Source organism: Lycorma delicatula, chromosome 3 (assembly GCF_047948215.1).
Source record: "Lycorma delicatula isolate Av1 chromosome 3, ASM4794821v1, whole genome shotgun sequence".
Taxonomy (NCBI): Eukaryota; Metazoa; Arthropoda; class Insecta; order Hemiptera; family Fulgoridae; genus Lycorma; species Lycorma delicatula.
This window is the reverse complement of record NC_134457.1, coordinates 141,208,212-141,224,892: the sequence shown is the minus strand read 5'-3', so window position 1 is coordinate 141,224,892 and position 16,681 is coordinate 141,208,212. Positions and strand designations below refer to the sequence as shown.

The 16,681-nt window shown below is 31.5% G+C and overlaps 1 protein-coding gene across 3 annotated transcripts in view; it reads left to right on the top strand.

Moving 5' to 3' along the window:
* Positions 1 to 12,504, top strand: part of LOC142322056 (uncharacterized) — a 49,830-nt gene extending 37,326 nt beyond the window's left edge. For 2 of the 3 annotated variants that reach the window (XM_075360682.1, XM_075360685.1), the window contains exon 5: positions 7,454 to 12,504. In XM_075360682.1, coding sequence (XP_075216797.1) covers positions 7,454 to 10,386 — 2,933 coding nt within the window. In that variant the 3' untranslated portion in view covers positions 10,387 to 12,504. The remainder of the gene's footprint in view (positions 1 to 7,453) is intronic. The other variant, XM_075360684.1, reaches the window with a different exon arrangement.
* The last annotated feature ends 4,177 nt before the right edge of the window (positions 12,505 to 16,681 follow it).

The window sequence follows — 16,681 nt, the reverse complement described above, 5'->3', positions numbered from 1 at the left end:
TACAATTTTCTCTATGTATGTTCAAGATAAAAGAATTGATGATTATTATAAATATGGGATGTACCAGTCCATTTATATGCTAGCAGATGGATATTTTATTATAATGCAAGAATTTGAGTCCACAGTTAAGCATTTTGTATAGCCATAAGGTAAGAAATACAGATCTTGATGGGCCCATAGTATATTGCTCCTATTATCCACAACACCAATATGCTTTTGACTTCAGAACTATCTGGATATTCTGTTAAAAGGCTCAAGGTTAAGGGGAAAAATAGGTGGTAAGTGTGAAAGGGAGAGTTTATCCTCAGATGGCTAAATGAAGCTAACAAATCCACTGTAAGTAATGGTTCAGAGTTTTCAAAACTGTTGCTCATCCTGCTCACATTTCTCACTGAGATCAGATTATCTTTAATCCAGGATTATCATGCTTATTATTGATGTACTTGCCGATTATTAAACTACTATAATAAATCAGTTTTTCTTCAGACATAAAAGAGCCTCCTAATAATAGGCTCAGTCTTCCCTAAGAAAATTCTTTATACATTTCCAGAGTTATATGATATGTAAAAGTATCTAATTGTTTTAAACTCTTAGCTGTTTGTTTACTCATTGGAAGGAATGTAACCAAACTGTGATAGATGTTTAGATCAGCTTATGAATTAAAAGCTTACAGCATACAGTGTTGAAAGCTCTGGTCAATAAAATATAAATACTGTCTATTACAGTGTTTATTTGTACAAAAGAAAAAATATCATGTAAAATACTATGTTAAAAATTAAAGGGCCTTAATTTAAGGGTTTGTAGTTCATAGTGTATTAAGGTTCTGGCAGTATTATATACTAGATTATGTAAAGAAATATTTATATGTATATTTTTTTTACAATCTGTTTTTATTAAATATTGCTTAAGTGTTCTTACTAACTAACCTTTGTGTGCTCTCTGATTTACTGGTTTCAAGCAAATTTGCTCAACCCCTCTTTTCAGAAATAATGGGAATATTCAATGAAATTTGGCAATTAAGAGGGGAATGCATAGTAATCTTCACAATATATAATATTTTAACTTTTCTTGATCATAGTTACCCAATTTTCAGGTAGTTATTTTATAGATGCCTGGTGAACTGGTGAATTTAATTGATTATCACATGGCAATATTATCACCTTCCATAGTTTTTTCTGTGTGAAGAACTTAAGATTGTCTGATTTATGAATGTATGTGATACAGTAGTGGTATTGAGTGGCTGATTGTAGTTATTTCATGTTATGAAGTTTTAACAGAATCGGTAATCAACATCAGCTTGTTAATAGGTTTTTGCATGAACACTGCAACACAGAATGCTGTCATGACCATTAACAGAATGAAAAATTTTTTTAAAGTAATACCAATGTTTGGATTTTTATATTCCATGTGATATTACTATGTGCATTGTAACTTAGCTGTCATAGGTTTGTGAGTTTTTAATTATTACAATGTTCATTGGTTTTTTAAATATTTAATCATTTGTTACTGTTTGAAATAATGCTATTCATTTCATTTACTGATCAAAATCTGTATTTGGTCAGGTAATTTAATTTGTGATAAGTGGTTGCTCTTAAACTAATATTTGGTTTGTAAAACAAGCTGATTAAATAATTTTTTAAGTAGTTTTTGAAATTTTATAAATTCTTCACAAGAGTAAAATTAAAATTCTGTGTGTATATATTTGTATGTGTGTGTGTATATATATTGACCTATATATTTGACCATATTCTTGGTCAAATGTCTTTCTTTCTTTACATATGTAATCTGCTACATGTGTAATCCGTCTGTGTGTGCGTGCTATAATATTTAATTGTTGTTGACATTATCATGTGTGGGTTCATGGGAGATGTTAAAAATTCCTTTAAATAATGATATGCAAATCAAGAATTATTAATACGAAGGTGAATCAAATATAAGCCGAAATTTTTAAAAATAATTTATTGAAGGATAATAAAAATATATACTCGCAATATTATTTTTCTACATAATTTCCTCTTTTGGAAACATATTTTTCCCAGGGGATAGGTAGCTTTTTGATCCCACTATTGTAAAATGAAGGTGAGCATAACATTAAGAAATTGTGCACGAACACTTCAACAACAGCATTGTCATCAAATTTCTATCCTCCAAGTGCTTCTTTTAGTGGCCCAAAAAAATGATAATCGTAGGGCTGTAAGTCTGGACTGTATGGAAGGTTCTCTCCAGTGTACTCCAGAATAAAGATGCAATTTTTTCTTGAATTTGAGCTGCAGTATGGGGCTGAGCATTGTCATGAAGCACAGTGACATCTTGGATTGGAAATTGACATCTTTTCTGACGATATGTAAGTTTTACTTTGTCTAAAAGTTGGCTATGGTATGTACGATGTGCATGGAGAAAATCAACATGCAAAAACTCCTTTGAAATTAAAAAATACTGTGGCCAGAACCTTTCCAGCTGACAGTCGAGTTTTGGCTTTAATGAGTGCAGTTTCTCCCTTTATTCACCACGCCATACTTGCCTATATTGATTCTGGGGTGTAATGGTGCACCCAAATTTCATTGCAGGAATTGCAGTTTCACACCCTCTGCCGTGAGAAATTTAATAATAGTATGTTGTACAAGGTGTGATGATACCTCCTACTCTAACATTGTGATACTGTCTTTCTAAGAGTGGGATTCCCCTCTACGCATCCCTATGTACAACACTGACAAGCCAAGCCCCTCTCCATTACCTGTGCATCAACGACAACAGAAATTCTGGTTTATATTTGATTCATTCTTGTAGATAAAAAAAAATATGTTTTAAGTTAAATTTTGTTAGCTTGTTAAATGAAAAATAACATTTTCAATCTGTAATTTTATTTAACCCTTCACAGGCAGGCTTAATATTCTAGCCATTATCTATGCAGCCACACTGAAGCATTTTTTTTGTAGTAGGTGCAAAAATCTTTTTGTTTTGGTGATATCTTGCTTAATAGTACATATAAGTAAGAATTTAGTACATATAATCTTAAAGTCAGTGATAATTTTTTTGTTGAGTTTGTAGTGTAAAAAATGTAGGCAGATATATCTGCATTAAGCTTTTACGGGCCTAGATGAGACCTCAGCATTGAGGATATCCGCAATTAGCCTGTGAAATAAAAATGAGATCTTAATGCTATACTTTATTTTGGTTAATATGAACAATATTTTTGTAATTATACATTTATTGAATTTTCTATACATGTAATGTTATAAAATTATATAAAAACAAACTGTACAAAGATATAAAAATGTTGAAGAAAAAATACAAATAAAAAAAGTTATGAAATTATCATAAAAATGTCACAATCAGTGCTCTCGTCACTGCTGAAGTGTAGGTTCCAAAATAGCAACAGAAAATTATCTCTGGTAAAAGACATGGCTAAAGAATTGCATTCAGTTAATCCTCTTCCCTGAAAAATAATCTTTTAGCTCTGATAATACTGCAACATGATTTTCTATGATTCTGTAATTTTACATGTTCCTAAAGTATTTTTTTGCGTTGATTTCAGATCTGTAATAAGTTTTTTCTATCAAGTGAACTCATTTTTTATTTAAACGTAAATTCCACAAAGGGAACTTTTATTAGAAGGGTAAGAGGGATTGCACTTTTTACACCCAGGTGGCTGTTAGGCGGGAAAATGTAGTTCATTGTTGACATGCTAGTGCTGTGAGGTTATATTTGTGCTGTCATATGTAGTTTCTGTAGAAATGTCTATTATGCATACTTTGGCATGAGGCTTGGTGATGAAGACAAAAGTTGGGAACTCAACAAGGTATGTATATACATGCTTTGAGGGGCTGAGACTGTGGAAAATGGTGTTTGCAATCCCAATGGTTTGGACGGAGCCACAAAATCATGCTAACAATTGTTATTTTTGTATGGTTAACAAAAATGATGCAATAATGCTGATGATTACAAGTCTGAAGAAGAAGATTTTGCACCAAAATTATTCTGTCAAAATGAACTTAATGATTTAACTCATGACTGGAATCTGACAAAAGAAGCTGACCAATTGCTTTGGTTAAGACTGAAAGCAAAAAATCCTCTACTACCAGGAGTTTCATTCTCTTGGTATAGGACCAGAGAGAAGACCCACCGGGTTGCACTAGTGGTGAACGCGTCTTCCCAAATCAGCTGATTTGGAAGTCGAGAGTTCCAGTGTTCAAGTCCTTGTAAAGTCTGTTATTTTTACATGGATTTGAATACTAGATTGTGGATATCGGTGTTCTTTGGTGATTGGGTTTCAATTAACCACACATCTCAGGAATAGTTGAACTGAAACTGTACTTCATTTACACTCATACATGATCATCCTCATTCATCCACTGAAGTATTATCTGAATGGTAATTACCGGAGGCTAAACAGGAAAGAGAGAGAAGGAATTAATAAAATTCTTTAAAGAAGACTTTATGGTTTTCTGTTATGATATTGAGGGTTTATTGAATTTCTTTAATGTCACTTATAATCCAAGTCAGTGGAGGTTATTCGTCAAAATGTAGCCTCAAAGGTGTACTTTTGCATAATAGAAATTTGTTTGGAATACTCATTGTACATTCAGTACATCTCAAGAAGATATATGAAAATCTCAAAGCTCTGCTGAAATATATGAACTGTGAAAAACATTCTAGAATAATTTTTGGGGATTTATAAGTACTTTGTAAACAATTTGGCTACACAAAAATGTCGTGTTTTATTTGTGAATGGGACAACCGAGTGAAAGATAAAAATTGGAAGGTAACAGACTGGCTCAAAAGAAAAACTCTCCAATTCGGTTCACAGAACATAACAAATGTATCACTTGTTCAACCAAGTAAGATACTATTATTTCCTCTGCACATCAGGCTCAGATTAATGAAACGATTCACTAAAGGCCTTCCAAAAGATTGTGACTGGTTCTAGTACTTGGCAACAAAATTTCCAAAAGTATCTTATGGGAACCTTAAAGAAGGGATCTTTGTGGAACTGCAGATAAGATATTTAATGAAAGACAATTTGTTTGAAAGTACAATGAATCCAGTGGAAAAAAAGAGCTTGGATTTCGTTTAAAGAAGTTGCCAACTTTTTGGGCAACAAAAAACATCCAAAGTACAAAACCATGGTTAAAACAGTGTTGCAGAGTTTCATGAAATTAGAATGTAACATGAATGTGAAGCTTCATTTCCTCATTCACATATTGACTTTTTCCCTGCGAACCTCAGTGATGTCAGTGAAGAACAAGGAGAACATTTCCACCAGGACATCAAGGACATGGAAAAGAGATACCAGGGAAGGTGGAATGCAAACATGGTGGCTGACTTTTGTTTTATGTTAAAAAGGGACAGCACTGGTGAAGGGAGACAATCAAGGAAGAGAAGTTTCAACCCACGTCAGAAAGAACTTGAAGTGGTGAAATCAGCGAAGAAGAGGAATTAAATTGTCATATTAGCATTTTTTAAGCGAGTATATACCATTGTCTATTCTAATGCAGTGTATTGTAATTTTATACTGGGTTACAAAACACAAATTTTAACTAAAATAATAATTTTCCCTGTTTAAAAGATGTGATTTTTGTTGGATAAAAACCTTACATGATAACAGATAAACTAAAATCAGATTTGAAATCAGCATGAAAAATACTTATGAAAAGACCAGCTGAAGATCAGCATGAAAAGACCACCTTATAGTTGTAAAACATAGTTCCAGAAGTTTTAAAATGTTGCATTGTGTAATGGATGCAGACCCATATTGAGTATTAACTCACAGTAAAGCTTTCAAATCAGAAACTGTTGTGTCTTTCCATTTTTTCATTCTACTTTTAGGGCTGGTTAAGGTAAGTTTTTGCTTGTTAGTAAAACTATTTTTCTCAGAGCATATCAAGTAAATCGTCAACAAAAAACAAACTGAAATAGTCTATGGGCAATGTGTTTTCATTGAAAGAAGTTTGTAAAATTGGTTTGGAATTATTTATAATTGTTATATTATTTATGGGTCCATTATCACTGCAACTCTCATCAATCCAGTTATCCTGATCACTGTCACTATTTCTCTTGTCATTTAATGGTTCAGTTCCTCTTCCATCATCATCATCACCTAGATCATCATTTATTACACTCTGCAATTGTGATACAACACTAACATTATTAAGATCAGAACTTGTGACATAGTCTCTGTATTTTTCATCACTTTCTTCAACGCCCATTCCCTTATCACTGAATTATCACTCTCCGGTATAGATCTATTAGGTATTTCAATGATGTCTTCAGAAAAATTTGAGCTATTTACATTAAACGCAATTTTACTATCACAGGCAAAAAGACATAACATGAGTGTGAGTCCCAACAACCCATTCAGAAAACCACTCCCATTCCCACCCAGTTTTCAGTGCTGGCAATTTGATTAAAAAACATGATTGTATTAACAAGAACAGTGGAACACTACTAATTATGTAAGACATTTTCTTTTTCCTGTTTAGCCTCTGGTAATTACCTTTCAGAGGTATGAATGAGGATGATATGTATGAGTGTAAATGAAGTGAAGTGTTGTACAGTCTCAGTTTGACCATTCCTGAGATGTGTGGTTAATTGAAACCCTACCACCAAAGAACACCGGTATCCACGATCTAGTATTCAAATCTGTGTAAAAATAACTGACTATAGGACTTGAACGCTGGAACTCTCGTCTTCCAAATCAGCTGATTTTGGGAAGATGCGTTCACCACTAGACCAATTCGGTGGGTTAATTATGTAATACTAATTGATATAAAAGCTCCATTAATATGTTACAACTTTAACAGATTCCTGTTAGCTAAAGACTCGTAAAATCTAGAACCAAATTTAGATAAATCTGCAAATTGTTCTGAATGAAAATTTTGTGTATGCGGATATATCCATTATTGCCTGCCCAAGGGTTGTATATGTATTTTAATTACTTTATATTACACTGTTTTGAAGTGGTTATTTTAATTACTCTTATAATTTGTTTAAAAACTGAGTAGAAGTGACTGGTATTGATTATTTTTGGCTGGAGAATGAGTTTTTAATATATTAGCATAATTTAAACAAAATTAATTTTCTTTAAAATTAGGAACAGAATTTAACATGGAAACTTAGAAAACGTGAATTTGCTAAGTTTTCAAATTCAATTGGTTTTTATTTGAACCATACCAACCATTATTCTACTTATAACACAAAGTACATCCTGAGATTGTGGAAAGACACTGATGTGAAATAACACATTATTAAACAAGTCATATGATGTAAAATTGTATTTGAATATTTTTACCAGGGTGGTTTATTATGCATAGGATAGTCAGTTATGCAATTTTTTCAGATTGTAATATTGACTGGTTTTGTTGTTAATGTTTTCAAACTATTAACATATTTAAATCATAGGTGAGTACTTGATACAGTTATCTCATAATATACTAAATAGAAATGTTGATTACAGGTAGAGGAGGAAGGCGGCCTGGTGCTGGAAGAGGCCGAAGACCTGCAGCAGTTCCAGTTACACAGGCACCTCTAACCAATCCCCCCACAGAGTCTGCTCAGATTCTTCTATCGTTATCTGGTAATCCAGCTCAGTCACTGCAGACTGTTAACCGCAATGTTCGTATCAATCCAAATAGCCGTATCAGTAAAGTATTTACTCAGGACAATAACATTGTAGAAGCACATAAGCCTTATATCCGTAACGGTTCACTCTCTGCTGGTGATGCAGGTTCAAGACCTGTCAGGGGGGGTTATGAACCGAGAAGACGGGGAAGACGAAGAAATCCAGCAAACATTGCATATAACCGAACCAATTTAGCTTATAAAGATTCAGAAGCGAGTAGAATTGCTGTTGAAAATTTACAAAAAGAAATGGATGGACAGTGTGATCAAAAAGATAGGTCGGTTATTGATTCAAAACAAACAATTATTTGGAATACTAACAATGTTGATAAATCACCTTTACTAGCTTCTTTATTGTCAAAAGCAGAAAATTTTGGTTCTAAGATCAAAACAGAAAATGAAGATTCAAATACCTGTGAAAATTCAATTATGGGTGATGGAGAGACGCTAGTGTATCAAGTGGATGGCGATACAATCCAAGGCAACAATATGAAGTATTTAGAGGCTTTGAAAGAAGCTGGTTTACCTACTGACGTACCTATTTTAATCGATAATGGTGATGGAAATTATATCACGTTAACAGAAGATGTTTTGATGAATGTTATGGAAGGTAAAGAGGAATTCCAATTCCAGGTTACAGAGGGAACCTTAGAAGGGCATGAAGTTGGTGAAGGTGTTGTGTTACAGGATGGTTCTATTGTTATGGAAAGGAAAAGAAATAATGATTCCTTAATGCCTTATGGTGAAAAGAAAGAAAATGCACTTGGTGTTCGACAATTCGTTGTTAAAGAAATGCAAGCTACTAAGTCAGATGAGGAGGATTTGGCTACTGTTCTATCAGAAAGTGTGAAAAAAGATTGTAATAAAAATGGTGGAAAAATGTCTGTGCAAGAGATCATTAATGAAGCTGTTTTAGAAAGCCTGAAATCGGATAATAAAGAATCTGAGATGGATCCAGATGCAGTTGTATTGTTTGAAGTGACTGAAAATTCAAAAGTAGAGAAATATGTAGTGTCATCTAAAGAAGTAAATGTTTTAAAAGCATTGAACGAGCAAATTGTTCAACGAAAGAAGCATTTACAAGATGTAAAGAAAACTCCACTATCTCCTGTTGGTGTCATCGGTGGTAACACAAAAATAGCTGAAGTTAAACTTACAATAGGAAAATCAAAATCAACAAAGTCAATTCTTTCTCAGGTTCTTGAGTGCGCTCAAGAAAAATTAAAACAGTCAAATAGAGCTTTTAAAGGTCCAGAAAATATAGAAAAGAGAGATATAATCAAAGGTCAGTCTCAGCTTGTTGAGTTGGAGTTTATTGATGGCAATGGTGAAAAAATTGAAGGTTATCAAGTAGAAGGAACAATGATCACAGACAAACAATTTGAGGAAATGAATGCTCATCATAGTGACAATTCAACAAGTAAAGACGATGATGTGATGCATTTATTAACCTTAGATAACGAATTATCTGAATCTGATAGAATTGATGAAAATAATATTGAAGGCGAAACCAGTATGGATTTAGTAGATGCTACTGATAGAGGGAAAGAAGTGTGCATGAGCCATGAGAAAAGTGATATTCTGGAAGAAAGTTACAATGAAGTTGTGGAAGGTATGGAAACTTTTGAAATAGATAAAGGTAAAAGAGAAGATGGTAGTTTATGTATGGAAAGTACAGAGCATTTAAATGTTAATAGAGTACAGAATTTAGTTGAAAATGATGTACAAAATCTGGATGATGATACTGAAGTACAAAATGAAGGTAGAAGTGATGCAGAACATGACATTTCTTTAAATGAAGATGAATGTAAGGAAATGAGTGTCGAACAGGCTTTAGAAGCAATGATGGGAGTTGATGAAGCCATGTTAATGAAAGAAGATAGTAATATCGATGTAGAGAGGGAAGATAGCAGCAACACTGATACTCTTGAAGGTCATAGTAATATCAATGGAGTTGAAAGGGAACATATTAATGTTGACGTTGGAAGAGAACATTGTAATGTTGATGTTCCAGGAGAAGGTGACAGTAATATTGTTGTTGTTGAAACAGAAGACGCTAATATTGATACTCTAGAAAGAGATGGTGGTCATATTAATGTCATTGAGAGAGATAACAACTTGGATATAATTGGAAGAGAGGCAAGTCAACCAGATATAATGCAATCTGAATTGAATGAAGTAGAAGCGGTAGCAGACTGTGTTCCAGTAGACATGCCAGTAGTAGTTACAAGTGAAAGTATTATAGAAGAAGAAGAAGAAGAACCTGTCATTGAAAATCATTCAACAGAATTTCATGAATATATAAATGAAAAAACAGATGTTCCTATGAGTAAAAATAATGAAGTTGTTATTATGGAACCTGTGGAAGAAATGATGCTTGGATCGTTACAGAATGAGGAAGAGAGAAAGCGAGATTTATTAAATGATGTATTAGTTTCACAGGATGTTAAAGAAGTTTCCGAAGATGATAATGTCTCATCTCCAACCAAAGATGTGCCATTTGCTGTAGGTTTGCTTCCGCTTAAGACTGCTCTTGAAAAAATACAAACGATAACTGAACATCAGCCGAGAAAAACAAGGTCAGCTTCTATGTCGAAGGAAGATATTAGTGTTCCGAAAAGGAGAAGCTCTTTAGGAAGTAATCCTCATGAACCAGTGGACAAAAAAATTAAAATTAGTGAAATTAGTGATGGTTCTGTGTGTGTTAGCAGTGAACAAATAGAACTTTGTACCGAGGAAGTTGAACTGTGTTGTGATACCTCTTCATGAAAGTAAATGTTAAACACTGTTTATATTTAGTGTTAATGTTGATATTTTCTTTTTAAAAGAACTTATAATTTTTCATTTACATGTAGTTTCTGTATCATAGTGAATACTTTAAAAGTGTTACTTGGTTTTGTATTTGTATAGTTTGTACATAAAATTTACTTAATTGCTTCAAAAGCTGATATTTTTGGAGATGACAGTTTTTTTAAGTAGAATTTTTGAAATTGCTAGTAGTGTGAGTGAATCTTATGTTTATTCTGTTACTTACTAAAATTAGTTAGTACACATGTATTACACTAATAATTTATTTATTTATTGTTATATTATCTTTAATTTTTGTAAATGGCTTGGATTTAATGTGTTATGTAAGTATTTTAATTGTGTACAGTTAATACATGTGTATGTTTAATAATTTGTTTATTTCATTTATTTTGTATTTATAATGTATATGAAAAATGTGAAAATGTATTATAATACCGATGAAACTAATTATTATATGTAAGTATTGGTACAAGACTTTGATTGTAATGTCTAATATTTGCTTGTTTTAGTAAGTTATAAATTGATTTTGCACTTTGTCATACATGTATATGTCATCACAATCTGAGTATATAAACATTATTCTTGATAATAATAGATAATATCAAAACATTGATCTCTTAACATAATTTTCAGTAGTTTGTTCTTTTAGTTTTATAATAAGTTGCTTTGTTCATGTTGTATCACTCAAGATTTCCACGAAATGACTTTGTTTAAATGAAACAACGTGAAATTCAATGAAATTTTTTATCATATCTAAATTGATGACCTTTTGCCACTATTGTTTCCCAGGTTTGTCTGCTTTTGTTCATCTGCGAGGGTAGATCCAGAAATAAGGTTCCCATCAATTTTACAAATAGACAACATTGTTTATTCTCATAGAAATTTACATCATTGGAAATTTTTCTACATAATCGCCATCTTTTTCTAAGCATTTTTGTAGACGGTGCTCCAATTTCTTTATCCCAATGTCGTAGAACTCCGCCGCCAACCTGTTGAGGAAGCGTTGTTGAGGAAGCTCTTCTTTGACGTCATCGTCGCTCTGGAAGCGTTGGCCACTCAAGTGTTCCTTTAACTTGGGGAACAAGTGATAATCACTAGGTGCGAGGTCTGGACTGTAAGGTGGGTGGGGCATGACAGTCCACCCAAAGTGTGTCAAAAGTTCTTGGGTTTGACAGGAGACGTGAGGTCATGCGTTATCTCATGAAGCAGCGTTACACCGGCTGTCAGTCATCCTTGCTGGCGGTTCTGGATAGCTTGCCTGAGTTTTCTTAGTGTTGCACAATAACTGTCTGAGTTGATTGTTGTCCCAGGTTTGATCAGCAGTATTCCCTTACGATCCCAAAAAACTGCAACTGGTGACCCAGAGTGACGCCACTGTTTGGATTTTTGTTTCGTTTTGGAGTGAAATGAAACACCCATGTTTAGTCTCTCATAACAATAAAGTCCAACAATCCTTCCTTATCTTCTTGACACTTTTGAAGAAACTGGCGAGCACAGTCAAGGCGTTTCTCCTTGTGTTCTGATGTCAATAGCCGCAGTACCCATCGAGCACAACACTTGTGATACTCCAATTTTTCAGTCAAAGCTCTTTCCACTTTACCGTAAGAACTCCCAGGAATCTGAGCAACAAGTTCATGGATGGTGATCCTCCTGTTTGCAGTAATAATATTCTTGTATAAGTAATCTATCTGCAGTTTATCAGAAATGCACTTTCCACTAAATGGTTAACTGTGATGAAGGTGGTCTCCCATCAAACCCAATATATGTTTTGATGGAAGATTTTTTAATAATTTAATATGTTTTATTACTTTATTGTAGTGGTGTTATTAAGTTTTTATTAATTTTTTAGATGCCTTTTTTTACTTGAAACTAAGGATATAGCTTTACATCCAGGAGTAAAAAATATAAATTGTAGCACTCAAAATGAGAATGCTTGGAGTGCGGTGTGGTCTGTATGATTTCCAAGTGAAGCAGAAAATATCACACTTGCTATAAAAAAATGCAAGTTATGAATTTTTTATGTTGATTTATAATAAGACCCTATCTTTGTCACTTTTTTGTGAAAATTTATTGAATTTAATGTAATTTATTTTAAAAACTTTGCAAAAACCTTTAAAACATTTTATAAATAAATATATATATATAATTAGATTAAAATCAAAGTAAATTTAAAAAAAAAAAATTTATATTGTAACTGTCATAAAATTATTATGTGCAGTATAATGTAATGTTTTGTATAGATTAAACATAAGAGTTAAAGCAAACATTTTATAAAAATAAATTTTTAACTATGTTGCATCTAAATAAATGTATTAAAATAGAGTTTTTAGTGGAAATTTTCAAAAATGTTTTGAAGGTATGTTGCTGTTAAAGCAGCATTTTAAAAGTCTATAGAGAGAAAATTCTGAAAATCATGTTTTTCATTTCCGATTTGTATATTGTGATATAAAATCTTGTTGCTGTTTTAATTATATGTTTCTGAGAAAATTAAATCCAATAGAATTTAGATATTTTGATTGTTTTGTTATTGTTTTTAATTTAAATCAGTAATAACTTTTACTGCAAATATTATTTGCTGCATTATTGGTTTTTTTCCATTAAATATCATTTAATAAGTATAAAAATATAATACTTAAACAGTATTTTTATGTATTTGTAACATCTTTTATTTTGTAATTCGTACATATTAATTGTAGCTACAGTGTAATTTTGTTTTAAGGCATGACCCAGTTTGTTTAGGTAAAAGGCATTCCTTATCTCTATTATTGATTACCAAAACTAGGACTATTAAAATGGTTGATAAAAAATTCTCTGGGAATGTCCCAGAGATGTCTCAGAAACCCAGAATGTCTCTGGGTTTGTTAAACTAACCTCCCAATTACTGGTTTTTTTATGTGGTGTGTGATCTTGTACGGCTTCGTTATGGTGTGTATATAATTATTTTCTTAGTCCTTTACAAATTATCTCTGATTAAGAAATGTTGAAAATAAATAACTTTCAGTATAAATATATATAACGAAAATTACTTTTTAGAGGTTTTTTCCCTAGTATTATATTCTTATGTAAATATTTTTGTTACGTTATGAGATATCTTACTAACACAAAATATTAGAAATATTGTGGTCATACCGGGTTCCTTTTTTGAAATAAAGTATGGCTTTGTTAATCCGTTATTATATTGATGAGAAAGTCATTTTTTCATTGTATATATTAATGCTTTAAACTTATGATTAACACATTTTTTTAAAAGGTGTTTCCTACTGATAATTTTTAAATGTCTTAATTTTTTAATATAATCTCTTTTTGACATTTTTAATCTGTTAGTATGTGTAAATTGTTTTATCTGCAGTAAAAATTCTGACAGTATTAAGATACTTTTGAAAATAAATAAAATTCTGAAATGCTGACTGAAAATATAACTAAAAATAAACTACCAGAGACTAAATTGTAATAAATTTTACTTGTAAAATTTAAAAGATGGTTTATATGTTATATCATAACTATTGGGGTTTTAGGCATGCCATTGCTGTAACTGATATCCAAATAATTGGATTTCTGACACTAGTAGTTTTTAGTAATGAGATACATTTACAATTTATATACTTCATATTGATTTAAATTTACTTTTAAATCCCTTGATAAAGGGATTGTAAAACATATTATTTGCTTTTTAAGTATTAGTTTAATCATACACTGCATGCATGTATGAGTCGATTAAGAAAAAAGTTACTAGAATGGCAAGTATAATTGCATGGAAACTAATTGGTCTGTTTGTTTTGCATTTGAAGATATCAGTGTAAATGTTAAAATGTCAGCACTTAAGAGAAAAAAATTGCAGTGATGTTTATTATCATTGTTTTTTTTTTATATATTTTTGAAAAGTTATGTAAAATTACATATTTCAATGAACTGCTATAAATTATGCGTCCAGAAAAAAAAATTGCTGTGTAAGATTATACAACCTGATGGTGTGACCTCGTTTGACAAAGATGGAATGTTTATAAAAATAATTAACAAGAGTTGTTTAATTTATACATTATAGCCTACATAAATTTTATTAAACTTTCTTAGTATACATGTGGCAACTAATTGAGCCTAAATTATCAATAGATTGGTTGCTACATCAGGTCCCTGTATTGCTATTTAAATTTTAAACCTGTATTACTATGCCACATTTTATTGAGTTTTTACAGATTTATAAAAAATCAACAGTTTTTTTTTTATTTATTATTATTCCATCCAACTTGTATCCAACTAATCGCATAATATTTCTGTGAATGCTGCAGTTTGATAAAAAGCAAATACTTGTTACTTTAATTACAGAAAAGAAACAAAACCGTGAAAATATTATCATTTAATTATTAATTTGTCATTAATGATTTCATCTTAACCTCACAAGACTAATATTAATTAATTTAATCAAAATTAATTTTTAAAATCAAAGTTTTTTGTACGGATTGAATTATTGCACTATTTAGTTGAGATATTACCTTTACAGGAATAGTACCTTGATATTTAGTATTACTTTTTTGTTCATCTATACTTTCACAAAAACTGGTCTTCATTTATATTACTCTTATTACTTTACTGTATTTGTAATTGTTGCATTCAACTATTTTTTCTTTTTAATATAGGGTATATTAAACTTAATTTTAAAGGAATTTCTATGAAAGCGAACATTTATCTTGAAATAACTTTTTCCCATCTTTCTTGTAAAGACTTCTTTGTAGGAAGAATAACTCATCTTTGAGATTACCCATGAATCAAGCCATTTTTTGATATCTTTATATGGATGGATCGAAACAAGTGGAAATCTGAAAGAGCATTGTCTGGTGAATATGGTGGGTGGGGTAGAGCATCCCAATCCATGAAGCTGTAGCTCTTCCTTGACCAGTTTAGCAACATGTTGTCAAACCTAGTCTTGCTGGGAAATCACCTTGTTTGGTGTATTCTGGTTGTTTCCTTTTTAATTCTCTGTTTAACTGCATTAGTAATGATTGGGTAATTGTTCCCAATAATGGTTTCACCAGATTTTAGCAGCTCATAATAGACCAAACACTTGTGACTCCACCATCTACAGAGCAATACCTTTGAACAATAGATATTTGGCTTTACTGTTGATGATTGAAGACCAGGCCAATCATCGCACCATGATTTTTTCTGCGCTTTGGATTTTTGTAACGTACTCATTTTTCATCGCCAGTGATGATGCGATGCAATAAGACCTTCCTTCTTTGTCGTTTAAGCAGCAATTAACATGTGAGAAATGCCTTTTGATTGTCCTTGGGCTTCAATTCATATGGCACCCAATTTAGTTGCTTTTGAACCATTCCCATTGACTTGAATCATTTAGGGACGGCAGTTTTGGTCATATTTAATGCTTATGCCAATTCTTTAAGCATTTGAAATAGATCTTTGTCCAGCTTCCTATCCTTTGCCTTCAAAATTTTGAATTGGCCAGGATGCTCCTTGTCTCTTAAATCAAAATCTCCACTCTGAATTGTCTAAACCAATACTCACAAATTGAAATCAATGGAGCGTAATAGTCATAACCTTCAGACATCAAACTAAGACTTTGAACTGCCGATTACTTCAAATGAAAACAAAAAAAATTATGCTTTTTGCAGATTGTATTTCATTTGCACAAAACTCAACATATTCAATGTGCTAAAAAAAAAAAATATGAATATGTTGTTTAAAGTTTGACTAAATGACACATACTGACTCTTAAAACAAAAACAGTTTGTTTTAGTATGAATCAAAACCATCTTGTGCTAATCTTGTAAACCCTTTAAAGTTGTTTAGTACCGTATATTTGCTTTGATTGTTTCAAATTATAATTAAAATTACTTTTATTGTAATTTTACCAGAAATGTAGTATCATGAGTTTGTGTGATGAAAGAGGTTTAAAAAAAGTGCTAATTAGTGCACAGTTTTTCAGAGCTTTGCAAAATGCTTAGATTTCAGATGATGTTTTCTTTTTTTTAGCTCTTTTATTAAACAGTTTTTTTTATTTTAGTAATATTTTAATGTGTGAAATTTAAGTCTGAGATTTAATAATATTTAAAAAAAAATTATATTGTTACCAGTGTATTCAGTCTATAAGTTTACTTTCAATTTTTTTAAAGACTAAATTTGTTAATTTCATTAAAAAAAAATTGGTTTTAAAATATATATATCCTGCATCATTGTTTCTATGTAATTAAGAATAATAATTACCATCATGTAAATTTTATTCTCTTAAAAAACATTTTAT